General features: G+C 49.1%; 1 protein-coding gene across 1 annotated transcript in view; it reads left to right on the top strand.

Moving 5' to 3' along the window:
* The window catches only part of AP3D1 (adaptor related protein complex 3 subunit delta 1), a 95627-nt gene that overhangs the window by 60714 nt on the left and 7724 nt on the right, over positions 1–27189 (top strand). Inside the window, 11 exon segments of the mRNA XM_060233131.1 lie at positions 823–968; positions 971–995; positions 7330–7531; positions 9125–9184; positions 11508–11603; positions 13125–13265; positions 15270–15317; positions 19627–19816; positions 22241–22329; positions 24153–24238; positions 25484–25605. Of these exon segments, the coding sequence (XP_060089114.1) occupies positions 823–968; positions 971–995; positions 7330–7531; positions 9125–9184; positions 11508–11603; positions 13125–13265; positions 15270–15317; positions 19627–19816; positions 22241–22329; positions 24153–24238; positions 25484–25605 (1205 nt within the window).

The raw sequence follows: 27189 nt of genomic DNA, 5'->3' as shown, positions 1-27189 counted from the left end.
CAAACTCTTAATGTAGCTTCCCAGGTGAGCCAGGAAACAAAAGAAGTGCTTTGTGGCATTGGGAGAATGTTTAGAACAGGGGTGTCAAACGCATTTGTTATGAGGGCCGGATCTGACATAAAGGAGACCTTGTCGGGGCAGGCCATGGGTGTACCTATTTAAGATTAGGTGGCAGAGACACAAATGAACACAAAAGCTTTTTTTAAAAAAAAAAACCCTTAAAACATTAGCACTCATTGATCTTAAATGTGCTTTCTTTGTATCCCTGCCATGCAACTCAGGAAACAGGGCAAAGGAAGCTCTGGCACTGTTGTTCCTTCCCCAGGAAACCAGGAGGGTGGGAGCCTCAGCCAATAGAAGGAAGAGAGGCTCGGCTTAGCAGCTCTGCTGTGCTATTGAGAGAGCCTAGCAAAGCAAGCTACCTCCCCCTCGGGAGGAGCCTCAGCCAATGGAGAAAATAGAGGTTTTGCTCTGTAGCTCTGCTGTGTGATTGAGCAAGCCTTGCAAAGCAAGCTGATGTGCATAAGGAAGCAAGAGAGAGGGAGGTGGAAGCAGATGACAGCCAGTTGCTCGGGGGCCTGATAGGAGCCCTCTGGGGGCCTGATTTGGCCCCCAGGCTGCATGTTTGACATCCCTGGTCTAGAATTGCCAGACCGGCACTGGAGATTTTTCCCAACTTTCGTTGGTTGCTCTTTCTGGCTTCACCAAGCCCTCCTGGTAATCTAGAGAGCTGGAGCTGTTCCTCTATCAGCACTTGATTTAAGGCATGGAAAGGATACAGCCTATTCGTTTCATCTTCCCACTTTTATTTAACCTGAAAAGTTATTGCAAAAATGGGGGTTGCGTGAGATGGGTTCTTTTTGGTTCAGCATTGACCTCCTCCCCTTCATGGCCTGGCTCTTCTGCACCTTTGTGTTTCCAGAATGCTCTGCCCAGCGACGAGGACGACAAAGACCCCAACGATCCCTACAAGCACTGGACATCGACCTGGACAAGTAAGTGCCCAGCTGCTCTTTTCACCTCGTAACTGGAGGTGGACAAGATTATGCACGGGACTGAGAAGGTAGAGAAAGAAGTGCTCCTTTTCTCAGAATATAAGAACTCGTGGGCACTCCATGAAATGCTGGGCAGGCGATTTTGAATGGATAAAAGGAAGTCCTTCTTCCAAAAGGTGATTAACACGTGAAATTCACTGCCACGGGAGGTGGTGGCGGCGCAGGCATAGCCAGCTTCAAGAGGGGATTGGATAAGCATATGGAGCAGAGGACCGTCAGTGGCTATTAGACACAGCATATTGTTGGGACTCTCTGTCTGGGGCAGCGAAGCTCTGTCTTCTTGGTGCTTGGGAGGGGCAACAGTGGGAGGGCTTCTAGTGTCCTGGCCCCCACTGATGGACCTCCTGAAGGCACCTGGGTTTTGGCCACTGTGTGACACATGAGTGTTGGACTGGATGGGCCACTGCCTGATCCAACATGGGCTTCTCTTATGTTCTTATGTGACACAGAGTGTTGGGACTGGATGGGCCACTGGCCTGATCCAACATGGCTTCTCCTATGTTCTTATGTGTCACAGTGTTGGACTGGATGGGCCACTGGCCTGATCCAACATGGCTTCTCCTATGTTCTTATGTGTCACAGTGTGTTGGACTGGACGGGCCATTGGCCTGATCCAACATGGCTTCTCTTACGTTCTTAATGAGTCAGGAAAGACTGGGTCCCTCCTTTCGTAACAGAGAACCCAGCAACAATGAACAAGAATACACTCCAAAAGAAATCCTTCGTGCAGCGGTTGACTTGCCGCTACGAGATGCATCCATCATTGTTAAGATAGCTTTAGAAGGAGTTAGGCAAATTGTGGGAGAGTTCATCCGTGATCGTTGAATCTCTACGTTCAACGGCAGTCTCTCTGTCTGAATAGTAGTTTAGAAGGCGATAGCAGAGGCGGGCTTTGGACTCACACAGGGATGGCCAAACTGTGGCTCTTTCACGCATATTGCGTGGCTCTTGAAGCCCCCATTGCCCGTCGGCCAGCTCGGACAGGACCGGGGGGGGGGCAGGGGGCAAAATTTAAAAATGGCGCCCCCTTGTGGGCCATTCTGTCTTATGGCTCCCATAGAATACAATGGACTCCATACCCAATTTGGCGCTCTACCACTGAGCCACTGTTCCTCCCCAGGCTGCTGTGTTTCTTACACGATTGGAGAATCTTGGGAGCTAGAAGAGGCTGATAGTTCCTAATTGCACCCTTGTGTGCCTCCCTCGTGCACCCGTGTAACAAAACAACAAAGATGTTCAGAATTTTTCAAAGGGCGTTTTCGCACAAGGCTTACCCCGGAGCGACGTCCCTCTTCACCGCGCAGCGTCTGCGCGGATTTCGCACCCACAGCTCCGCAGAACCAGGAAGAGCCGCGAAGTGCCGCGGCTTTTGCGTCGCAAATGTAAACCGCCAAAAACCAGTTCACATTTGCGATGCAAAAGCCGCGGCTCTTCCTGGTTCTGCGGAGCAGTGGGTGCGAAATCCGCGCAGACGCTGCGCGGTGAAGAGGGACGTCGCTCCGGGGTAAGCCCTGTGCGAAAACGCTCAAAGTCTTTGTTTTTCCCTATAATGATACCAAACACAGTATAGACAAAAATATTTCAAAAAAAGAAGTAGGTCCCACTACAGAGTAGTCGTATTCCAAAATCAAGACATGTTCATATAGGACATACAGTCAGGTGAGTCCTACGTGCCAAAAAATTGCCACTCATACTTGTGATACAAACCGATTCTTTTTTGTGAATTGTATATTCTTTTGCATGGGATTACTTTTAATGTAAGCAGATTGGCTCTGTGAAAAAGCATTTGTTGTGCAACGTGGTCCGTTAGTCGACCGGCACGTAGAAGGAACCTCGAGAGCCAAAATTTATTAAGGAAGTTGGATTCCGCGCAGAGAAATTTACAAGGAAGAAAGACTGAGTGAACTAGTTTCTCTTATGAGCATGAAGGACTGACTGCATGCCCTATATGAACGTTTCTTGATTTTGGAATATGGACTACTCTATAGTGGGACCTACTCCTTATTTGAAATATTTTTGTCTGTATTGCATTTGGTACCATTATAAGGGAAAACAAAGGGCGTTTTCGCACTTACCTTAAGCCGGAGCAACGTCCCTCTTCACCGCGCAGCGCCTGCACGGATTTCGCACTAATTGCTCCGCAGAACCTGGAAGAGCCGCAAAGTCCCACGGCTTTTGCGTCGCAAATGTAAACTGGGTTTTGGCGGTTTACATTTACGACGCAAAAGCCGCGGGACTTTGCGGCTCTTCCAGGTTCTGCGGAGCAATTAGTGCGAAATCCGTGCAGACGCTGCGCGGTGAAGAGGGACGTCGCTCCGGCTTAAGGTAAGTGCAAAAACGCCCAAAGACTTTGAAAAATTCTGAATATCTTTATAGTTTTGTTACACAGGTGCTGTTTTTTCACTCCGTGTTGCCACTTTGCTTGTTGTCTCACGGATGCAACCAGCTCACCCTGGTGCTGGCAAGAGAGGGGGTGGTTTGAATCACTACCCCTAGCAGTTTATTACAGTCAGTGACCACATTCAAACATTCAACAGGATAAAAACATATAATAGGTAAAAGTAAGGCACAAAGAATACAAGGAACATATCTCAGGAATAGAATACGCAAGTCATATTTCAATTTAAATAAGCAACAATTGTACATTAATCTAAAAATGTAAGCTCTAAATATGAGAGAAGACCTAAAAACACAGATTTATTGTTTGCTGTGCACTTCGATCACTTGGGCACAAAACTTGGTAACAGCTGGAATTTCGTCCGTCAGTAGTTTCTCCAAACATGCCCTATCCGTCAGCACTACTCATCCATCCGAAAGAGGAAGGATTGTCTCGTCTCTAATTTCTTTATAAAAAGGACAGTGTTTCGAGAGGGGAGGGACAGTGGCTCAGTGGTAGAGCATCTGCTTGGTAAGCAGAAGGTCCCAGGTTCAATCCCTGGCATCTCCAAAAAAGGGTCCAGGGAAATAGGTGTGAAAAACCTCAGCTTGGACCCTGGAGAGCTGCTGCCAGTCTGAGTAGACGGTACTGACTTTGATGGACCAAGGGTCTGATTCATTATAAGGCAGCTTCATATGTCCATATATATGAGATGTGTCCCAAGGGGGTCGGTTTCCGCGGGGTCCCTTCCACATGCTGTCTCCGGGACCTCTTGAACACTTCTCTTTCTTCTCTCTTTCTGCTCTTTCCATTCCTGCACCATCACTGCCTTCTGTCATAGTGGTTTTCCTCGCCCCTTTATCCTTTCTCTTTCTCTTTCTCTCTCTCTCTCTGTCTCTCACACCCAGTCTGGTTTCAGGGAGAGCTGGCAGGTAAGAGGATCTCAAGTTATCTAGACTTGTGGAAGGTTGGCTGCTTCCGTCACACTGTAAACCACAACAGGGCCGTCGTGATCCGGGCACTGCCTTTAGTTGTCGACAAGAGGCTCGGTCTCTCTATTCCCATCCGCAAACGAAGCCGCAAAAGCGATTTACTGCACAGGAGAAGCTTGGCAGCATGATTATCTTTTCTTTTAAAAAAGATCTTTGTCTAGCATGCTATGCTTAGTTGCCAAACAAAACAAAAAATACAAGCTAGTGACCAATTTACTAAGAAATATAGAAACCAGTCCAGATGTCCAAAACATGTACATTCAAGTCCCAAAGTAGTGTGGAGACAAGCCAATCGGTTAAGTACTTGTTTCTTTCCAGTCTTCATCAGACCTGGGACCCAATATTGATTCAATTATATAGATTTTTTTACATAATTTTTTTAAAAAGGGGACGCAGAGAAGCCTCATACTGCAAGCCTCATATTGAGAAGCCTCATACTGCAAGAAGCCTCATACTGAGCTGTAGCCGATGTGAAATTGCTGTTGGAGACGCTCTACGTTCCCTTTTTTAAAAAAAATTATGTAACGAATCTATATAATTGAATCAATATTGGGTCCCAGGTCTGATGAAGACTGGAAAGAAACGAGTACTTAACCGATTGATTTGTCACCACACTACTTTGGGACTTGAATGTACATGTTTTGGGCATTTGGACTGGTTTCTATATATTCCTTAGTAAATTGGTCGCTAGCTTGTATTTTTTTGTAGCGTTATCCATTATAGTGACCTCTCTCGGATTGTTTTCTGTGCTTAGTTGCCAGGCGGCTTACAGCCAAGCTATCTTTACCACAGGTGACTGTGGGAAACGGGCTAGTCTATCAAGCCCACATTATAAGCAGGCTTGGTGCATCTGAAGTCACTGCGATAGAAGAGGTCCGAAGGAACTGTTTGAAGCGGGTCCCTGGCCCTGTTGAGCTTTATAGTGCTTGGCTGCTTCCTCTCCCAGTTCCCTCCCCCTTTTCCCGAGCGAGATTAAAAGCCGTGCAAAGCAGGCAGGCTGGGCAGTCGTTCCGAAGTGCTCGGCGGGCTGCAGAATCTGCCGTGACCAAAGGATGTCCCTGGTGCAGGCTTTTCCTTCTGTTCTCGTTTAGCACACTCACCCCCTGAAGGTGGCAAGGGGGAGGCGATAGAGCTTCCCCCCCCCTTTCCTCTAAAGGCCGTGAGGGTTTTAGCGCTTTCAGTCGTTGAAAGACGAGCCAGCGGAAACGTATTTGGGGGCTTGGAGCAAAAAAACCCACCCCTCTTCCACATTGCTCCTCTCTACACTTGCCGAGCGCAGAAGGAGGAAGCCGTGGAAATGATACAGGCGAGGAAAAACCCAAAGGCCCACAACTATAAAATACTGGTGAACAGCAGTTATACAAACTTGCAAATGCAATATTCAGAGTGTTAAGATGCTGCATTCAAAATGTGCAAATAAACAAATGTGAACCACCGGATGTGCGTTTTTTTTTTCTTTCTTTCTTCACTTTGACCCGACAAGCTTCCTCTGTGATCGGGAAATGACAGAACGGCAGTTCAGGATGTCCTGGAAGGAGGCAGCATCCTTTGACTTGAGAGTTTGAAGAACGAGTGTGAATATACCCACCCTATACTCTTAATCTCAGAGTCTCAGAGCAGTCACAATCTCCTCTACCTTCCCCCCCCCCAGAACAACAAACTCCCTGTGAGGTAGGTGGGGCTGAGAGAGCTCTCCCAGAAGCTGCCCTTTCAAGGACAGAGTGGCCTACACTTTCCTTTTCCTTCTTCCCCCACAACAGACACCCTGTGAGGCAGGTGGGGTTGAGAGAGCTCTCCCAGAAGCTGCCCTTTCAAGGACAGAGTGGCCTACACTCTCCTTTTCCTTCTTCCCCCACAACAGACACCCTGTGAGGCAGGTGGGGCTGAGAGAGCTCTCCTAGAAGCTGCCCTTTCAAGGACAGAATCTCAGAGTGGCCTATAATCTCCTTTCCCTTCCTCTCCCACAACAGACACCCTGTGAGGTAGGTGGGGCTGAGAGAGCTCTGCCCGAAGCTGCCCTTTCAAGGACAACTGCAATAGCTATGGCTGACCCAAGGCCATCTCAGCAGGTGCAATTGGAGGAGTGGGGAATCAAACCCAGTTCTCCCAGGTAAGAGTCAGCGCACTTAACCACTACACCAAACTGACTCTCACCATGGAAGATTTACATAACTCCAATTTGAATATCCGGCGAAGCTACGAGTGAAACGGCCGGTTCCAGCCTGTGGCCCCGTGATTAGCTTAGGTATTTGGGCCACAGCCTTCATCTCCACTGGCAACCACTAAAGAAGAGCACCGCTTTCATTTTTAAAGCACTGAAATAGCTTCAGCGGAGTTTAATACGTTCTGAACTGCTGTTCTGCCGTTTCCCGTTCGCAGTGGGAGCGTGTCGGGTCAAAGTGAAGAAAGGAAGGAAAAAACACACATCCAGTTGTTCCCATGTGTTTGTTTGCACATTTTGAACGTAGCATCTTAACGCTCTGAACGTTGCATTTGCAATTTCTTATACCTGTTGTCCGCCAGTATTTTATAGTTGTGAGCCTTTGGGTTTCTCCTTGCCTGTCTCATTTCCACTCCGAACCTTATATTTGAAATTCTGTGGAATTGTTGTTCGCCAGTAATTTATAGTCATGAGCTTTTGGGTTTCCTTGGCTATGCCTTTGCCAGCAAAGACACCCGTTCGATGTATAAATCGGTCTTCTTTTCCTGTGGCCCTTTTGAGCAATTTGAAATGGGCTCAGCAGCTGGACTGAGACCAGTTCAAGCCAGGGAGGGGAGGGGGTTGCTGCAAAAGTACCATTGGCAGCCCGCAGCGGGGTTTCCACGTGCCTCTTGGGGAAGCGTGCGGATTGCCGTTTCTCCGAGGTAGCCCGTTTCCCCCCCCTCTCTCTCTCTTTGTGCAAAGGCCTTTAGCAGACAGCGAGAAGCTCCCCGTTCAAAGGCACAGGAACGCCGACGGCCTGAAGTCCCCACAAGATGCAGAAGCTCCCCCTGTAGAGAAGAAGAGCAAGAAGCCAAAGAAGAAAGAGAAAAAACACAAAGAGAAAGAGAGGGAGAAAGAGAAGAGGAAAGAGCGGGAGAAGAAAACGGAGGACGAAGAGAAAAAGGTGACTCTTACCAGATTCTGGGCACAGTAGATTAAACTTGGGCGTAAATTCTACGAATGCACAGATTTAGACATTTGTGGTATAATGCTCCCTCTAAGCTGTGGTGTCTTGTGAGCAAAAATTCTACTTCGTGAGCTACTGGCGTTAAAGTTGTGAGCTCCTGCATCGATTAGTTTGCTCTGGGGCCATTTTTCCTGAGCCAAGACAAAAATGTGTGAGCCGGAGGCTAAACAAAACTGTGAACCACCTCACACTAATTCAGCGTAGAGGGAACACTGCCATGGTGTACAACCTGGCCTGTTTTAAGGGTGCGGGAAATTAAGAAGGGATGGATTTAAAATTGTGTGTTTTCATTAGCCACAAATGCTCCCTGGGGAAGCCTTGGGCCAGTAATGTCTTCTCTCAGCCTAGCCTAGTTCTACAATTCTGTTTTAGAGACTGCAACCATAAGAGAGAGCAACCAAAAAGAAACAAACAACCCCCAAGCCTCCATGCCAAGAATCAGTAGCTAGAAACATTCAGAATCAGTGAGACTATAGTAATGAAAGTCTAGAACTGGGGTGTCGAACTCATTTGTTATGCAGGCCAGATCGGACATAAATGAGACCTTGTTGGGCCGGGCCATGTGTGTACCTATTTAAGATTAGGTAGTAGAGATATAAACTATATAAAGGACACAGACACACGCACAAAAACCCTTAAAACAAAACATGCTTAAAACATTAGCACTCGTTGGTCTTAAAGGTGCTTTCTTTGTATCTCTCCCACGGGAGCCAGGGAACTGACCTAGTCAGGGAACCAAGAAGGGGGAGGAGCCTCAGCCAATAGAAGGAAGAGAGGCTTGGCTCAGTAGCTCTGCTGTGCAATTGAGAGAGCAGTCGAAAACCAGGGAAAAAAATCTGTGAAAAAAATTACTAATAACGCTCGTACACTTGTTAGAATTAATTATACAAGATTTTTAGTATAACGTTCATAAACAATTCATCCAAATTCTTAGGAAAAAAATTCCTTAAAGTAGCCATGAAGCTGTAAATTGATTGGAACGGAACAAAGTGCTAGGAAAAGTCCAAAGGCCTTGTTTCACCTACTCCTGACGGAGTAGATGTTCCAAACAACCCAAATAAGGACTTTTCCTAGCACTTTATTCTGTTCCAGTCAGTGGAGAAAATTGAGCTTTTGCTCCCTAGCTCCTGTGCGATTGAGCAAGCCTGGCGAAGCAAGCTGTGATGCAGAAAGAAGCAGGAGAGAGGGAGAAGGGAGCAGATGACAGCCAGTTGCTCAGGAGCCTGATAGGAGCCCTCTGGGGGCCTGCTTCGGCCCCCAGGCCACATGTTTGACACTCCTGCTCTAAACTGTGTGGAGTCTTGCGGGCAAAAGTTTTACTTTGTGAGCTAGTGGCATTCCAAGTTGTGAGCTACTGCATAAATCTGTTTGCTCTGGGGCCGTTTTTTTCCTGAGCGAAGACAAAGATGTGTGAGCTGGAGGCTAAAAAAAAAACCCTGGGAGCTAGCTCACACTAACTCAGCTTAGAGGGAACGTCGCTCGCTGTTAACTTTTTTCCCCCCCTCCTTTTCTTTCAATGGCTCGCTTTAGCCTGACGATGACATGGACTTCTGGCTTTCGGATGCTCCTGCTGCAGCCACGGAAGCAGAGGTTAGTCAGCGTGGCTGCAGCGCTCAGAGGCCCCTGCCTTTCTGAGATTGTGTGCCACGATGGGTGGGCCCCTGCAGGGGGATGGTCTTGGCCTGGAGGAGGTGGACTCCCAGCATAGCTGGCCCAAGCAGGAGCTCTGAAATAGAGGCCTTCGGAGTCCTTGGCCAGCTGGCTCCTTAGCAGGTTGCGGAGAGGAGGCGGCTGAGAGGCGATAGGATCACCATCTTCAAGGACTTGAAGGGCTGTCCTGTAGAGGATGGGGTGGGATTGTTTTCTGTGGCCCCAGAAGGCAGGACCAAAACCAATGGGTTGAAATTAAATCAAACGAGTTTCCAGCTCAATATTAGGAAGAACTTCCTGACCGTTAGAGCGATTCCTCAGTGGAACAGGCTTCCTCGGGAGGTGGTGGGCTCTCTTTCCTTGGAGGTTTTTCAACAGAGGCTAGATGGCCATCTGTCAGCAATGAAGATCCTGTGAATTTGGGGTAGGTATTTGTGGGTTTCCTGCATTGTGCAGGGGGTTGGACTAGATGACCCTAGAGGTCCCTTCCAACTCTAGGATTCTTCAGGAGGTGGTGGGCTCTTCTTCTTTGGAGATTGTTCAACAGAGGCTAGATGGCCATCTGACGGCGATGAGGATCCTGTGAATTTTGGGGGAGGTTTTTTGTGCGTTTCCTGCATTGTGCAGGGAGTTGGACTAGATGACCCTGGAGGTGTCAAGCACGCGGATCTCAAAGTAACCAGTCCTTGAGTTGAAACAAAGTATGGTTTTATTGATAATCCCTGTGCTTATATTGAGCCAAGAATTGGAACTGATACAGAGTAACAGCAAAATGCATACTTAAAGGTGGCACATCAAAGGTTCCCTAAACCTTGCTACAATTGCTAAGCATTTCTATATTCACGTGTGAAAGTTCACACGGGTCCCTTCGTTATCTCCTTTGTGGTTACTCTTCCTGGGTTCATGCGCTGCCTGGGAAATTGTCCCTGGAGGTTTTATCTTCAAAGGCACATTCCTGCATTTGTTAGTAAAAGCCGAAAGAGGTGCGAAAGAGGTACCAGCTAATTCTCTACTTCGATGTGCCTCAACTTTGTTTTAGGGTTAGCGACAGCTACAGCATGGCAGTCATATTCTGATAAATATAGTCATAATAAGATAAAACATTGCTTGACAGGAGGTCCCTTCCAACTCTATGATTCTAGGTTTATGCAGTCGCTGCCGGCCTAGAACGGGGTGGCTGAAGTGCGGCTCGGGAGCCACATGTGCCTCTTTTACACATATTGTGTGGTTCTTGAAGCCCCTCCCTCATCAGCTGGCTTGGAGAAGGCATTTCTCTCTTTAAGTCACTTTTCCGAGTCAAGCCAGCCAGCGGCTTGGAGAATGCATTTAAAGATTTCAGGTTTTCACGGCTGGTAACATCATTAGGTGGCAGCCGGAGCAGGCGCTCAGACCTTCTTGGCTGCTGTGCCACTGAGGATGTTCTCCGCAGCTGAGAACGAAACGTCTGGAAGGAAAACCTTCTCCAGTAGAACACGGCACTTGATCCCGAAAGATTCTACAAACCCCAATGCATTTAAAGTTGCTTTATTTCCACCTCTCCCTCCCTCTTCTCTCTCCCCATCTATTTGCCTTCCTCCCCTCCCTCCGTCCTTCTTCTCTCCCCCTCCCAATCTTCCCTTCTTCCTTCCTTCCTCCCCCCCCCCCCCAATCTTCCTTCTCTCAAACATCTGATGTTTGTTCTATGTGGCTCTTACGTTAAGCAAATTTGACCACCCCTGACCTAGAAGATTTCTGGTGGCATCCCTGGAGGGTTTTCCACCTCCTTGGTGTTTCTGCAGAGCCACATTAACAATTAGGCCAAGTAGGCACCAGCCTGTGGGCCCCGATGCCTTTAGGGGCCCCGGGCCAGCTCAACCCACCCTCCACTGTTTCCCCCCTGCTTGCAGCCCTTCCAGCCTGCACACGCAGCCAACAACTGAGCCGCTCTTTGCCCAACTTGCCTGGTGAGGCTGCTGCCGGCGTCGTCGCCAAGTTTGCCTCTCTCTGTCTCTCCCCCGCAGCTTTGTCAAAGGGGCTTTGGAGAAGCTGGCTGCAGCTGGGGCTGTGGGCGCTCAGACTCTGAGATAATTTGCAAGGCCCCCCCCCCCCCACGCAAGTTTTTGGCCGCCCAAAAGGCCTCCGTAGGGTTTAATCCAGCGCCGTGTTTCTGTCCCAGAGCCGGAAGACCCTAGGCTAGCACGAGGGTGGGACTGTGTTGTGATCCACGGGGTGTGTGTGTGTGCGCTTCTTTCCAAAACACACTGCCTTGGAATTGCCTCTTCAGAGTAAGGCGAGCGTGGACTTGGCAGAACCCGGAGAACCAGAGGAAGCCAAGAAGGAGGGGCAAGAGGAAGAGGCGGAGGAAGAAGGCGAAGGGAAGGTGAGCCTGCGAACTGCAGTTGCGATCCTGGAGTGTGAAGCTCCCGCAGGGTTTGCCAATGCACATGCCCTGCAGAGATTCCTCTAGCCCAGGGTTGTCGAACTCATTGGTTATCAGGGCCGGATCTGACATAAATGAGACCTTGTTGGGCCAGGCCGTTTGTGTACCTTTTTAAGATGAGGTAGCAGATAAATACATTTTATAAAGAACACAGGCAAACACAAATATATATATTTTTTAAAAAGTAAAACATGCTTAAAACGTTAGCACTCATTGGTCTTAAAGGCGCTTTCTTTGCATCTCTCCCATTGGATCCAGGGAACTGGGCAAAGGAAGCTCTGTCTCTTTCCTTCCTTCCCCAGGGGACTGTTGGGGGGGAGCCTCAGCCAATAGAAGGAGGAGAGACTTGGCTCAGTAACTCTGCTGTGCACTTGAGAGAACCTGGCAAAGCAAGTGACTCCTCCCCCCTTCCTCCCCAAGGGAGGAGCCTCAGCTAATGGAGAAAATAGAGGTTTTGCTCTGTAGCTCCTGTGTGACTGATCAAGCCTTGCAAAGCAAGCTGTGATGCAGAAGGAAGCAAGAGAGAGGGAGAAGGAAGCAGATGGCAGCCAGTCACTCAGGGGCCTGATAGGAACCCTCCAGGGGCCTGATTTGGCCCCCAAACTGATCTAGGGTAACCTCTGGTGAAGACACAAGGCATGCTTTCCCTTCTGGAAACAGCAGTCGCCTTGAATCTTTCAAAGTTATTTGGTTTGATTCCCAAGCTGCTTTTAACCAAAACCACTGGGAGGGCAATGATGCCGTGGGGCTAGCATCTGCTCCACCTGGAGTGGAGAGTCATGGAAGGAAGGTGGTGGACTGTTGTAGCCCTCTTTTGGAGCGGAGGCAAACAATGCTCCTTCTAAGGCTTAGGTGTCTAACTCATTTGTTAGGAGGGCCGGATCTGACATTTTGTTTATTTAACAGTGTCTGATAACTGACACTTCTTCTGAATCGCTGCGTCAAAAATTGGAGACAAAGTCTGTGCTGTACCAATCTTGAGTAGGCTGTTCAGGTGGTGTTCAAGTGTGTATCTGTTAAGTTGCAAACCTACTTTTGATTTGCTCACCGGCCCGATAGGACCCCTCTGGGGGCCTGATCTGGCCCCTAGGCCGCATATTTGACACTCCTGCTCTAAGCTTGTGGAGTCTTGCGAGCAAAAATTCTACTTCGTAAGCTACTGGCATTGGAGTTGTGAGCTACTGCCAATGTTCCCTCTAAGCTGCAGAGTCTTGTGAGCCAAAGTTCTGCTTGGTGAGCTACTAACGTTAAAGTTGTGAGCTGCCGCATAAATGATGGTGCCCTGGGGCCATTTTTCCTGAGTGAAGATGAAAACGTGTGAGCTGGAGGTTAAAAAAACTGTGATCTAACTCACACTTAACTCAGCTTAGAGGGAACACTGGAGGCAAGCCGCGTGTTTGGCAGCTGGGCTGAAAATGAGACACTCCACATTGTTGACTCTTGGTTCTCCCGGCCCAGTAGAAATCCGCCAAGCACAAGAAGAAGAAGCATAAAAAGGAGGAGAAGTCCAAGGACAAAAAGAAGTCCAAGAAGCACAGTGGGGAGGAGCTGCTGCCTCCGGAGTCTGTGCAGAATGGGACCCTGGAAGACGAGCCTCTGCCGGTGAGGAGCTTGTGGGCGGGATGCGATTGGTGGGCCTTGGAGTCTAGACGAGCCCCTCCAGCTCTGCAAATGGCCATTTAGCAGAGCATAATGGCCAAACAACTGTGCCAAAAAGCACTAAACAAAGTAGAAAAGTATCAAATTATTTATAAGTACATAACCATCTGAAAATTTCTATGTTTCCAGGAGTAATTAAAAATAGGAAGTCCCATAAAGAGTATGTCAATTTCACTGAGTGACTCTGAAGAAATTCTCGGTCTTCAAAGGGTTATGTTGTTGTTCAGTTGCACAATCGAGTCTGACTCTTTGCGACCCCATGGACAAAGTCACGCCAGGCCCTTCTGTCTTCCACCATCCTCCGAAGTCTGCTCAAATTCGTGTTTGATCTTCTTCGTGGTCTCTGTGCCTCACACTCATGGGATAGTGCGCCTGCGCCGTCCCTTTCTTCTTTTGCCTTCTGCCTTTCCCAGCATCAGGGTCTTCTCCAGTGAGGGCTCCCTTCTCACTGGGTGGCCAAAGTATTTGAGCTTCAGTATCTGACCTTCCAGGGAACAGTCAGGGTTGATTTCCCTTAGGGCTGACTGATTGGATCTTCTTGCAGTCCAAGGGACTCTCAAGAGTCTTCTCCAGGGAGTGCTCCCTTCTCACTGGGTGGCCAAAGTATTTGAGCTTCAGTATCTGACCTTCCAGGGAACAGTCAGGGTTGATTTCCCTTAGGGCTGACTGATTGGATCTTCTTGCAGTCCAAGGGACTCTCAAGAGTCTTCTCCAGTGAGTGCTCCCTTCTCATTGGGTGGCCAAAGTATTTGAGCTTCAGCATCTGACCTTCCAGGGAACAGTCTGGGTTGATTTCCCTGAGGACTGACTGATTGGATCTTCTTGCAGTCCAAGGGACTCTCAAGAGTCTTCTCCAGGGAGTGCTCCCTTCTCACTGGGTGGCCAAAGTATTTGAGCTTCAGTATCTGACCTTCCAGGGAACAGTCAGGGTTGATTTCCCTTAGGGCTGACTGATTGGATCTTCTTGCAGTCCAAGGGACTCTCAAGAGTCTTCTCCAGTGAGTGCTCCCTTCTCATTGGGTGGCCAAAGTATTTGAGCTTCAGCATCTGACCTTCCAGGGAACAGTCAGGGGTGATTTCCCTTAGAACTGACTGATTGGATCTTCTTGCAGTCCAAGGGACTCTCAAGAGTCTTCTCCAGCACCACAGCTCAAAAGCATCTATTCTTCTGCGCTCGGCCTTCCTTATGGTCCAGCTCTCACAGCCATACATTACTACTGGGAATACCATCACTTTGACTATACGGACTTTTGTTGGCAGGGTGAGGTCTCTACTTTTTATTATACTGCCCAGGCTATAGTCACTCCCAAATCATTTGCAGCTTGATACCACGTTTCACCGCATACAGCTTTTCTCATAAGCCGAACAAATATACTTGCAGTGTCATCCTGACTAACTCTTGTACTTGCCCTTTTCTGAATTCTGAAATGACGGCTTCATATGAATTCTCAAATGACAAGACTGAGAATTTCTTTGGAGTCACCCAGTGAAATCGGCATACTTTTTATGGGAGTTTCTATTTTTAATTAATCTTGGAAACGTTACAGAAATGTTTGGATGCTTATGTACTTCTAAACATTTTGATACTTTTCTACTTTAATTGTTCAGTACATTTTGGCACAGTTGCTTGGCTTATTGTTCTCCACTGTGCCGCCACCGTTGTCTTTCTGTACCTAGCAGAGCGTTGCTATGGAGAGAGGGAAAGGTTGCCGCGGCCGTGGGGTCTGAGAAGCCGCGTTCGGTCGAGCGGGCATTTGGCTTTGTCGAAAACGGAAGTGTTCCTTTTCGATCGGATCATTAGTTTTATACAAAGAGGGAGCCAGTTCTCTTCACGGGCGCAGCTCTGTTGTTTTACCAATGTTGTCTGTCAACAGACCGTTTTATCTCTGAGGTTAGGAGCTTTCGCTTCCCACCGTGCTTACAAACCGGCGCTTTTCTCCTTTTCAGCCTATGTCGAGTTACCGTCTTCTCGCTGAAAATACATACATCACCATGGTAGGTGTTGAATTTTGTGTCTTCCTTTCTCCCCTCCCCCCCCCACTCTAGTTGCCTCAGGAGGAAACAGCGTGGTTCTGCATCTGCTTATCAGTCTTGGGGGAGTCCCAAGTCCAGTTTATTTAATTCAATTTGTATCCTGCCCTCCCTGCCGAGGCAGACTCAGGACGGCTCACATGTCATGCATATGTATGAATATAGGAAAGGAAAGGTCCCCTCTGCAAGCACCAGTCGTTTCTGACTCTGGGGTAACGTTGCTTTCACAACTTTTTCACGGCAGAGCCGGTTTGGTGTAGTGGTTAAGTGTGCGGACTCTTATCTGGGAGAACCGGGTTTGATTCCCCACTCCTCCACTTGCACCTGCTAGCATGGCCTTGGGTCAGCCATAGCTCTGGCAGAGGTTGTCCTTGAAAGGGCAGCTGCTGTGAGAGCCCTCTCCAGCCCCACCTACCTCACAGGGTGTCTGTTGTGGGGGAGGAAGGGAAAGGAGATTGTGAGCCGCTCTGAGACTCTTCGGAGTGGAGGGCGGGATATAAATCCAATATCTTCATCTACCTCACAGGGTGTCTGTTGTGGGGGAGGAAGGGAAAGGAGATTGTGAGCCGCTCTGAGACTCTTCGCAGTGGAGGGCGGGATATAAATCCAATATCTTCTTCTTCTTCTTCTTCTTACAGGGTGGTTTGCCATTGCCTTCCCCAGTCATCTGCGCTTTCCCCCCAGCAAGCTGGGGACTCCTTTATGAACATATGAAGCTGCCTTACACTGAATCAGACTTCTCAGACTGGCAGCGGCTCTCCAGGGTCTCAAGCTGAGGTTTTTCACACCTATTTGCCTGGACCCCTTTTTGGAGATGCCAGGGATTGAACCTGGGACCTTCTGCTTCCCAAGCAGATGCTCTACCACTGAGTCACCATCCCTTTGACCGACCTCGGAAGGATGGAAGGCTGAGTCAACCTCAAGCCGGCGACCTGAAAAGCCGGCTTCCACCGGGGATCGAACTCAGGTCGTGAGCAGAGCTTAGGCCTGCAGTACTGCAGCTTTAACACTCTGCGCCACGGGGCTCTAATAAAGGTAGTCCCCTGTGCCCGTAAAAAGTGTGCCGTGAAAACGTCGTGATGCGACGTCACCCCAGAGTCTGAAACGACTGGTGCTTGCACAGGGGACTATCTTTACCTTTTAACATCTTGGAGCAGAGTGGTTGTTTGCTCCATCAGCCTCTGGGAAATGGTTAGCCAGAGGAGCATAAAGATTAGAAGTGATGGTAAAGATGAAGAGTCCTCTTGCCCCCTAGCCTTTTAAGGCTGCCCATAAGAGGTTCAGAGTAAATCTTTCTCCTGTTTTCCTAGCTTTGTTCCCTTAGGAATGTACTTAATTCTTTGAACCAGTGGTTCACAGGTACAGTTCTCGGGAGAGGTAGAGATTAAAAAAAGAATCTTTTGCTCCAAGAAAGAGTTGCCGTCTTAATTCGCTAGCTATTGAAGACAACACAGGAGAGGGTGGGAGGTGCCGGGATAGATAAAGTGCGAATAAAATAAACCCTCCTGAAGGAAAACGCAACGGGTTGGTCTTAAAATCCAACAGAAAAGGTCTACAAAAACAAAAAAAAACCCAGTTTCAAATGAGACTACTTTCTAAAAGCTAAAAGAGTCATTGATATGATTTTTAAAAACCCTTAAAACCACAGAGTTCCAAAACAGCGTCTGGAAACAGCCGCCCCCCAGAAGTTCCCCATTTTAGGTCCTTTTAATCTATTGCTGTAGACCAGGGGTGGCCAACAGTAGCTCTATAGATGTTTTTTTTTTGCCTACAACTCCCATCAGCCCCAGCCATTGGCTATGCTGGCTGGGGCTGATGGGAGTTGTAGGCAAAAAAAAACGTCTGGAGAGCCACTGTTCCCCACCCCTGCTTCAGACCAACACAGCTACCCACCAACGTTCCCTCTTAAGCTGCAGAGTCCTGTGAGCAAAAATCCTACTTTGTTAGCTACTGGCATTAAAAGAGGTGAGCGACTGCATCAGTGAGCGTGCTCTGTGTGTTTGTGTGGGGGGGGGGGGGTCATCCTTCCTGAGCTAAGACAAAAATGTGTTGAGCTGGAAGCTAAAAACCTGTGAGCTGGCTCACGCTCGCTCAGCTTAGAGGGAACGCTGCTACCCACCTGGATTTTGTTCAGGTAATTACTGCTTAGCTGCCTTTTTTGCTTCTGTAGCCATCCAATCTTAGGCCAGCTGTGTCCCTCCAGCTCAGTCTTTGTCTCCTGTTACCGACAGCGCTTCTCCCAGGGTCTCTGGTCTTCCCCAGCACTTCCTGTCTGAGATAATTTTAGTGGGAGATGAGCAGGGCTTGAAACTGGGATGTTCCGCGTGCAAAGTTCTGGTACTGAGCCCAGCATCGCTCCTGCGTATGACGTTCCCGAGAGCCCCGTGGCGCAGAGTGGTAAAACTGCAGTACTGCGGTCTTCAGCTCTGCTCCCAATAACATACCGAGTCCGGTAGAAGGTGCTGGTCATTACCTTTAAAGCCCTATATGGCCTGGGACCTGCCTACCTGAAGGACCGTCTCTCCCCACATGTTCCCCAGAGAGTACTGAGGTCTGGGACTCAAAACCTCCTCACCATCCCTAAGGAACCTCCTAAGGAAGTCCGTCTTAAGACAACTAGAGACAGGGCCTTTTCCACAATGGCCCCTACATGGTGGAACCAGCTGCCGGAAGAGGTGAGGGCCCTGCGGGACCTTGCTCAGTCCCGCAGGGCCTGTAAGACAACCCTCTTCCGGCTAGCCTACGCCTGACTGAGAAATAAATGTAGCTTATTAGGCTTCTGTGAATCATACTGTGATGTTAAGATTTTAAGGCTTAGGTTTTTAAATGCTCTGATTTTTTAAATGTTTATATATGTAATAATATTTTAAACTCTGTTTTATTGTTTGCTGTGAGCCGCCCTGAGCCATTTTATGGGAAGGGCGGGATATAAGTCATAGAATAAATAAATAAATGAGTTTGATCCCGGCGGAAGCCATCTAAAAGAACAGCTTGCTTCGAATAAAAATATTGCAGGGAGCTATTGGCTAGCAAACTCCAGAAGGCTTGTGCATCTGGTTAAAAGAATACATTTGGGCTGGCTTAAGCTCCTAATATATATATATGCACTTAAGTGTCGTTGAGTGGATGAGATAACTTGAGAGAGAATATGTTGCAGAGGAATATTAACATTGGGTTGTTACAAGAGGCTGGTAAGCCTGGAAGAAATATAGGCAGGATTACTCCTGAGGAAGTCTATTGACGAAATGAGCCTCTATCCGGGTGCTCATAGGACCTCTGTGATAATAGTGCTATGTGAATGGACATTTCTAGTGAAGTGCAAAAAGATATTTATAAAGATTTCTAAATGGTTTTATTAAACATTGTTAGCCAGTACATCACAGTATTTGTTTCTTTCATTGCCTGGGTTCAGGTAGCCGTCTCCAGGTTGACTCAGCCTTCCATCCTTCCGAGGTTGGTCAAATGAGCTTGCTGGGGGGAAAGTGTAGATGACTGGGGAAGGCCAGGGCAAACCACCCTGTAAAAGTCTGCCGTGAAAACGTTGTGAAAGCAACGTCACCCCAGAGTCGGAAGCGACTGGTGCTTGCACAGGGGACTACCTTTACCTTTTAAATTGCTAAATTATAAGAGCCCCGTGGTGCAGAGTGGTAAAGCTGCAGTACTGCCGTCCTAAGCTCTGCTCATGACCTGAGTTCGATCCCAGTGAAAGCTGGTTCAGGTAGCTGGCTCGAGGTTGACTCAGCCTTCCATCCCTCCGAGGTCGGTCAAATGAGGACCCAGCTTGCTGGGGGGAAAGCGTAGAGGACTGGGGAGGGCAATGGGAAACCACCCTGTAAAAAGTCTGCTGTGATAACGTTGTGAAACCAACGTCATCCCAGAGTCGGAAACGACTGGCGCTTGCACAGGGGACTACCTTGACTCTTTGCAAGAGCCCTGTGGCGCAGAGTGGTGAGGCTGCAGTACTGCAATCGGAGCCCTCTGCTCACGACCTGAGTTCAGTCCCCGGCGGAAGCTGGGTTTTCAGGTAGCCGGCCTGAGGTCGACTCAGCCTTTCATCCTTCCGAGGTTGGTCAAAGGAGTCCCCAGCTTCCTTGGGGGGAAAGCGTAGATGACTGAGGAAGGCAATGGCAAACCACCCCGTAAAAAGTCTGCCGTGAAAACATCGTGATGTGATGTCACCCCAGAGTCGGAAACGACCGGTGCTTGCACAGGGGACTGCCTTTACCTTTTTACCTTTTATGATGTTCCCGCCCTTGCAAATTTCCCTCTGTAGACCTATGACATCCAAGGGAACCTCCAGCACGACAGCCAGGTCACCGTCTCCGTGATCTTCGAGAACAAGAGCAGCAGCTTCCTCAAGAGCATGGAGCTCAACGTGTTGGACTCCCTGAACACAAAGATGCTCCGACCAGAAGGCTCTTCGATACACGACGGCATCCCCGTTCCTTTCCAGTTGCCTCCTGGTAACAATCAGCTGGTGCCGGGGCGGGGAGGGGGGGCAGTCAGAAGGAAGCAGCAACAATGGTTTGGGTGGATTTGCAGGGCTTTTAGAAACCTCTGGGTTTTTAAAGAGAACATCAGCAGGATCTCAGTTGGGCCTGGTGTTGGAAAAAAAAGACAATTATGGGATCACGGTTAAGATACACTGCAAGAAATGCAAAACGACCGTGATATGAGGACTACCGTACTTTTACTTATGAATTGCAAAACAATAGACAATAAAAAACAATGTTCATTGTTGATTAGTTATACAGCATGTAATTAACTAATAATAATTAAATAATACTAATAAAACAAATCAGCCAGTATCATCATGCCCCTGTATAAATCGATGGTGCGGTCTCATTTGGAATACTGTGTGCAATTCTGGTCACCGCACCTCAAAAAGGATATTATAGCATTGGGAAAAGTGCAGAAAAGGGCGGCAACTAGAATGATGAAAGGGTTTGGAACGCTTTCCCTATGAAGAAAGGTTAAAACGCTTGGGGCTCTTTAGCGTGGAGAAACGTCGACTGTGGGGTGACATGAGAGAGGTTTACAAGATTATGCATGGGATGGAGAAAGTAGAGAAAGAAGTACTTCTCGCTCTTTCTCACAATACAAGAACTCGTGGGCATTCAATGAAATTGTTGAGCAGTCAGGTTAAAATGGATAAAAGGAAGTCCTTCTTCACCCAAAGGGTGATTAACATGTGGAATTCACTGCTCCAGGAGATGGTGGCAGCTACAAGCATAGCCAGCTTCAAGAGGGGATTGGATAAAAATATGGAGCTGAGGTCCATCAGTGGCTATTAGCCACAATATATATATGTGTGTGTGTGAGTGTATGTATATGTGTGTGTATATATATACACACACATATGCATATATATATGTGTGTGTGTGTGTATATATATATATATATATACACACACACGCTTATACATATATACACACACACGAACACATATATTGGCCACTGTGTGACACAGAGTGTTGGACTGGATGGGCTATTGGCCTGATCCAACATGGCTTCTCTTATGTTCTTAAGTGACAGAGTATTGGAGTGGATGGGCCATTGGCCTGATCCAACATGGCTTCTCTTATGTTCTTAAGTGACAGAGTATTGGAGTGGATGGGCCATTGGCCTGATCCAACATGGCTTCTCTTATGTTCTTATGTGACACACAGTGTTGGACTGGATGGGCCATTGGCCTGATCCAACAGCTTCTCTTAGGTTCTTATGTGACAGAGTATTGGAGTGGATGGGCCATTGGCCTGATCCAACATGGCTTCTCTTATGTTCTTGTTTGACACAGAGTATTGGAGTGGATGGGCCATTGGCCTGATCCAACATGGCTTCTCTTATGTTCTTATGTGACACACAGTGTTGGACTGGATGGGCCATTGGCCTGATCCAACAGCTTCTCTTAGGTTCTTATGTGACAGAGTATTGGAGTGGATGGGCCATTGGCCTGATCCAACATGGCTTCTCTTATGTTCTTGTTTGACACAGAGTGTTGGACTGGATGGGCCATTGGCCTGATCCAACAGCTTCTCTTAGGTTCTTATGTGACAGAGTATTGGAGTGGATGGGCCATTGGCCTGATCCAACATGGCTTCTCTTATGTTCTTGTTTGACACAGAGTGTTGGACTGGATGGGCCATTGGCCTGATCCAACATGGCTTCTCTTATGTTCTTGTTTGACACAGAGTGTTGGACTGGATGGGCCATTGGCCTGATCCAACAGCTTCTCTTAGGTTCTTATGTGACAGAGTATTGGAGTGGATGGGCCATTGGCCTGATCCAACATGGCTTCTCTTATGTTCTTGTTTGACACAGAGTGTTGGACTGGATGGGCCATTGGCCTGATCCAACATGGCTTCTCTTATGTTCTTGTTTGACACAGAGTGTTGGACTGGATGGGCCATTGGCCTGCTCCAACATGGCTTCTCTTATGTTCTTAATCATAGACGCATTCCGTGTTGCCACTTCTTCAGTATTATTAATGTCTTCTTGTTAAGTTGTACGTAGTGTAGTGAAGGATTAAGCCAGGATCTTTTTTTAAGAAAACTTGCGCAAAGCCTTCCATTTCGTCACTCAACATACAGCACAACAAGAAGATGATAATATCAAAGAAGTGGCAACGTGAAACACATCTGTTATTATTATTCATTAATTGCATGCTGTACGACTGATCAACAATGAGCTCTGTTGAAAATTGTTTTTTTATGGTCTTGTTTTTGTGTAATTCATAGGTAGAAGTACGGTAGCCCTTCTGTCACAGTTCTGTTTTGCGTTTCTTGCAGTGGGCCTGGTGTTGAACAGGCAACAGCCCGGGCTTGGCGACGAAAGCACCAACATCCGAGCACCACCAGCTAACGTTTCCTCCTTGATTTTTAATTTAGGGGTCTCGAATGAAGCTCAGTTTGTCTTCACTCTTCAGAGTATCATCATGGCCCAGAAGCTAAAAGGAACCCTGTCTTTCATAGCAAAAGTAAGGTCAACTCTTCTTTTGAGACACCCTCCCTCCGTGGATAGTTGAGAGCAAGGCTTTTTTTTTAGCAGGGACTCCTTTACGTATTAGGCCACACACCCCTGATGTACCCAATCCTCTGAGAGCTTCCAGGGCTCTTAGTACAGAGCCTACTGTAAGCTCCAGGAGGATTGGCTACAGGGGTGGAATTCTAGCAGGAGCTCCTTTGCATATTAGGCCACACCCCCTGTTGTAGCCAATCCTCTGAGAGCTTCCAGGGCTCTTCGTACAGGGCCTACTGTAAGCTCCAGGAGGATTGGCTACAGGGGTGGAATTCTAGCAGGACCTCCTTTGCATATTAGGCCACGCACCCCTGATGTAGCCAATCCTCCTGGAGTTTACAGGGCTCTGTGCTAAGAGCCCTGTAAGCTCTAGGAGGAGCGGCTCCATGGGGGGCATGGCTTAATATGCAAAAGTGTTCCTGCTATTAAAAAAAAGCCTTAGGGAAACCCCCACAGACTCTTCCGGAAATGCCACAAGGATAAATGGAAGCTTCTAACGTCTTAAGCAAATCAGTGTCTTTCCCTCTTGGCTTTATGGTAAAGTTCCCTTGTAGCATTTGCAAGAGTCCAGAGCGGGGGTGGCCAAACTGTGGCTGTGGCTCTTTCATACATATTGCATGGCTCTCGAAAACCCCACCACTCCACTGGCTGGGATGGAGAAGGCATTTGTCTCTTTAAATCGCTTCTCCAAGTCGAGCCAGCCAGCGGCTTGGAGAATGTATTTAAAGTTAAAGTTGCTTTCTTTCCATCTCTCCCTCCCTCCCCATCTATTTGCCTTCCTTTCTTCCACATCAGGGGTGGCCAAACTGTGGCTCAGGAGCCACATGTAACTTTTTCACACACATTGTGTGACTCCTGAAGCCTCATTGACTGGCTTGGAGAAGCATTCATCTATTTAAATCACTTCTCCAAGCCAAGACAGCCGATGGCTTGAAGAATGCATTTAAAGTTAGTTGCTTTTCCACCTCTCCCAGCTTGGTGTAAAGAGCCAGTTTGGTGTAGAGGTTAAGTGTGTGGAGTCTTATCTGGGAGAACCGGGTTTGATTCCCCACTCCTCCACTTGCACCTGCTGGAATGACCTTGGGGCAGCCATAGCTATCGCAGGAGTTGTCCTTGACAGGGCAGCTGCTGTGAGAGCCCTCTCCGCCCCACCCACCTCACAGGGTGTCTGTTGTGGGGGAGGAAGAGAAAGGAGACTGTAGGTCCCTCTGAGACTCTGTCCTTGAAAGGGCAGCTTCTGGGAGAGCTCTCTCAGCCCCACCCACCTCACAGGGTGTCTGTAGTGGTAGTGGGGGAGGTAAAGGAGACTGTGAGCTGCTCTGAGACTCTGTCCTTGAAAGGGCGGTTTCTGGGAGAGCTCTGTCAGCCCCACCCACCTCACAGGGTGTTTGTTGTGGGGGGAGAAGATACAGGAGATTGTAAGCTGCTCTGAGACTCTTGAGATTCAGTGTAAGGTGGGGTATAAATCCAATATCTTCATCTTCTTCTCCCTCCCCCCATCCATTTGCCTTCCTTCCTCCTTTCCATCCATCCATATGGTTCTCAAACATCTGCTGTTGATGCCTTCTGGCTCCCAAATATCTGACATTTTATTCTATGTGGCTCTTGCGGGATGCAAGTTTGCGCCCCCCCCCCCTGGTTTGGAGCGTTCCTGTGTCTCCCCTGCCCCTCCCCCCGTTCCCCACGCCGACCTGCAAAAAGAGGTTACTTCAAAGGCACTAAGAGAACTGGAACAGGGCACTCGGTGACACTGTCGGCCTCCCCTTTCTCTGCCCGTTGCAGGACGACGAAGGTTCAACCCACGAAAAACTAGATTTCAAGTTGCACTTCAGTTGCGCCTCTTACCTGATCACGACGCCTTGTTACAGGTAAGCTGCCTTGGGTGCCCCCCCCCCCTCACTCCAGAGACGAGATGTGAGCAGCTGCTGGGAGTCTGGAGAATGGGTCTTGGTCCCCCTTCGTAGCTCGGGAACGTGGGCCTGTTTCTGGGCTGCTGGGTAGGGTGGGCTGACAACGCCGTGTTCCTGGAAGCAGCAGGGCTTCTCCTTTGATACCCGGTTGCAATCCTTGATTTGGTTAGGTCTGCCAGTTTGGGGCAGTGGTTAAATGTGCGGACTCTTATCTGGGAGAACCGGGTTTGATTCCCCCCACTCCTCCACTTGCACCTGCTGGCATGGCCTTGGGTCAGCCGTAGCGCTCGTAAGAGTTGTCCTTCAAAGCGCAGCTGCTGTGAGAGCCCTCAGTCCTATCCACCTCACAGGGGGGTCTGTTGTGGGGGAAGAAGATAAAGGAGATTGTAGCTGCTCTGAGACTTTGTCCTTGAAAGGGCAGCTTCTGGGAGTGCTCTCTCAGCCCCACGCACCTCACAACGTGTCTGTTGCGAGGGAGGAAGGGAAAGGAGATTGTAAGCTGCTCTGAGACTCTGTCCTTGAACTGGCAGCTTCTGGGAGAGCTCTCTCAGCCCCACCCTCCTCACAGGGTGTCTGTTGTGGGGGAAAAAGGGAAAGGAGATTGTAGGCTGCTCTGAGACTCTGTCCTTGAAAGGACAGCTTCTGGGAGAGCTCTCTCAGCCGCACCTGCCTCACAGGGTGTCTGTTGTGGGGGAGGAAGGGAAAGGAGATTGTAGGCCACTCTGAGACTCTGTCCTTGAAAGGGCAGCTGCTGTGAGAGCCCTCTCAGCTCCACCCACCTCACAGGGTGTCTGTTGTGGGGGAGGAAGGTAAAGGAGATTGTAGGCCGCTCTGAGACTCTGTCCTTGAAAGGGCAGCTTCTGGGAGAGCTCTCTCAGCCCCACCTGCCTCACAGGGTACCTGTTTTGAGGGAAGAAGGTGAAGGAGATGGTGATTCTGAGATTCAGAGTGAAGGACGGGGTATAAATACAATATCATCATCATCTCCTTTCTTACCAACCTTGGAAGAGTTGAGAAGGGCATATTAATGACACAGGGAACCAGCTGGGACTGGAAGGGGTTCCCCAAGCAGAGAGAGGCCTTTCTCATCTTCGGCTGTCAGGGGTCTTTTCCGCGTCGGGGGCCGTTGCATGCTGGTTGCAAGGCAGGAGCCAGGCTGCCCCCCTGGCCCCTTCTCATCCATCCCCTTTCCTGTGTGTGCAGCGACGCTTTTGCCAAGTTGCTGGAGTCCGGGGATTTGCACGGCAGCTCTATTAAAGTGGACGGCATCACCTCCCCCTTCCATCACGTCTTGGCAAAAATATGCTTCTACCATCACTTCTCAGGTGAGTTCCCTCCCCCACACACACCCAGCGATGAGCAGGTTCCCGTTTATTCAGCCTTGGGACTTCAGTGGGCTCACATAGCTCCCATTTTGGTGTCGTGATTCAGTGCGTGGGCTCTTATCTGGGAGGACAGGGTTTGATTCCCCACTCCTCCACTTGCAGCTGCTGGAATGGCCTTGGGTCAGCCAGAGCTCTCTTACCTGGAAGAACGGGGTTTGATTCCCCACTCCTCCCCTTGCAGCTGCTGGAATGGCCTTGGGTCAGCCAGAGCTCTCTTATCTGGGAGAACCGGGTTGGATTCCCCACTCCTCCATTTGCACCTGCAGGAATGGCCTTGGGTCAACCATAGCTCCCTTATCTGGGAGAACCAGGTTCGATTCCCCACTCCTCCCCTTGCAGCTGCTGGAATGGGCTTGGGTCAGCCAGAGCTCTCTTATCTGGGAGAACCAGGTTTGATTCCCCACTCCTCCACTTGCACCTGCTGGAATGGCCTTGGGTCAGCCAGAGCTTTCTAATCTGAGTGAACCGGGTTGGATTCCCCACTCCTCCACTTGCAGCTACTGGAATGGCCTTGGGTCAGCCAGAGCTCTCTTATCTGGGAGAACCGGGTTGGATTCCCCACTCCTCCATTTGCACCTGCAGGAATGGCCTTGGGTCAGCCAGAGCTCTCTTATCTGGGAGAACCGGGTTGGATTCCCCACTCCTCCATTTGCACCTGCTGGAATGGCCTTGGGTCAGCCAGAGCTCTCTTATCTGGGAAAATCAGGTTGGATTCCCCACTCCTCCACTTGCAGCTGCTGGAATGGCCTTGGGTCAGCCAGAGCTCTCTTATCTGGGAAAATCAGGTTTGATTCCCCATTCCTCCACTTGCAGCTGCTGGAATGGCCTTGGGTCAGCCAGAGCTCTCTTATATGGGAGAACCAGGTTGGATTCCCCACTCCTCCACTTGCACCTGCTGGAATGGTCTTGGGTCAGCCAGAGCTCTCTTATCTGGGAGAACCGGGTTTGATTTCCCACTCCTCCACTTGCAGCTACTGGAATGGCCTTGGGTCAGCCAGAGCTTTCTTATCTGGGAGAACCAGGTTGGATTCCCCACTCCTCCACTTGCAGCTGCTGGAATGGCCTTGGGTCAGCCAGAGCTCTCTTATCTGGGAGAACCAGGTTTGATTCCCCACTCCTCCACTTGCAGCTGCTGGAATGGCCTTGGGTCAGCCAGAGCTCTCTTATCTGGGAGAACCAGGTTTGATTCCCCACTCCTCCCCTTGCAGCTGCTGGAATGGCCTTGGGTCAGCCAGAGCTCTCTTATCTGGGAGAACCAGGTTGGATTCCCCACTCCTCCTCTTGCAGCTGCTGGAATGGCCTTGGGTCAGCCAGAGCTCTCTTATCTGGGAGAACCGGGTTGGATTCCCCACTCCTCCACTTGCAGCTGCTGGAATGGTCTTGGGTCAGCCAGAGCTCTCTTATCTGGGAGAACCGGGTTGGATTCCCCACTCCTCCACTTGCAGCTGCTGGAATGGCCTTGGGTCAGCCAGAGCTCTCTTATCTGGGAAAATCAGGTTTGATTCCCCATTCCTCCACTTGCAC

Source organism: Heteronotia binoei, chromosome 2, assembly GCF_032191835.1.
Source record: "Heteronotia binoei isolate CCM8104 ecotype False Entrance Well chromosome 2, APGP_CSIRO_Hbin_v1, whole genome shotgun sequence".
Taxonomy (NCBI): domain Eukaryota; kingdom Metazoa; phylum Chordata; class Lepidosauria; order Squamata; family Gekkonidae; genus Heteronotia; species Heteronotia binoei.
This window is presented reverse-complemented; position numbering and strand designations above follow the sequence as displayed.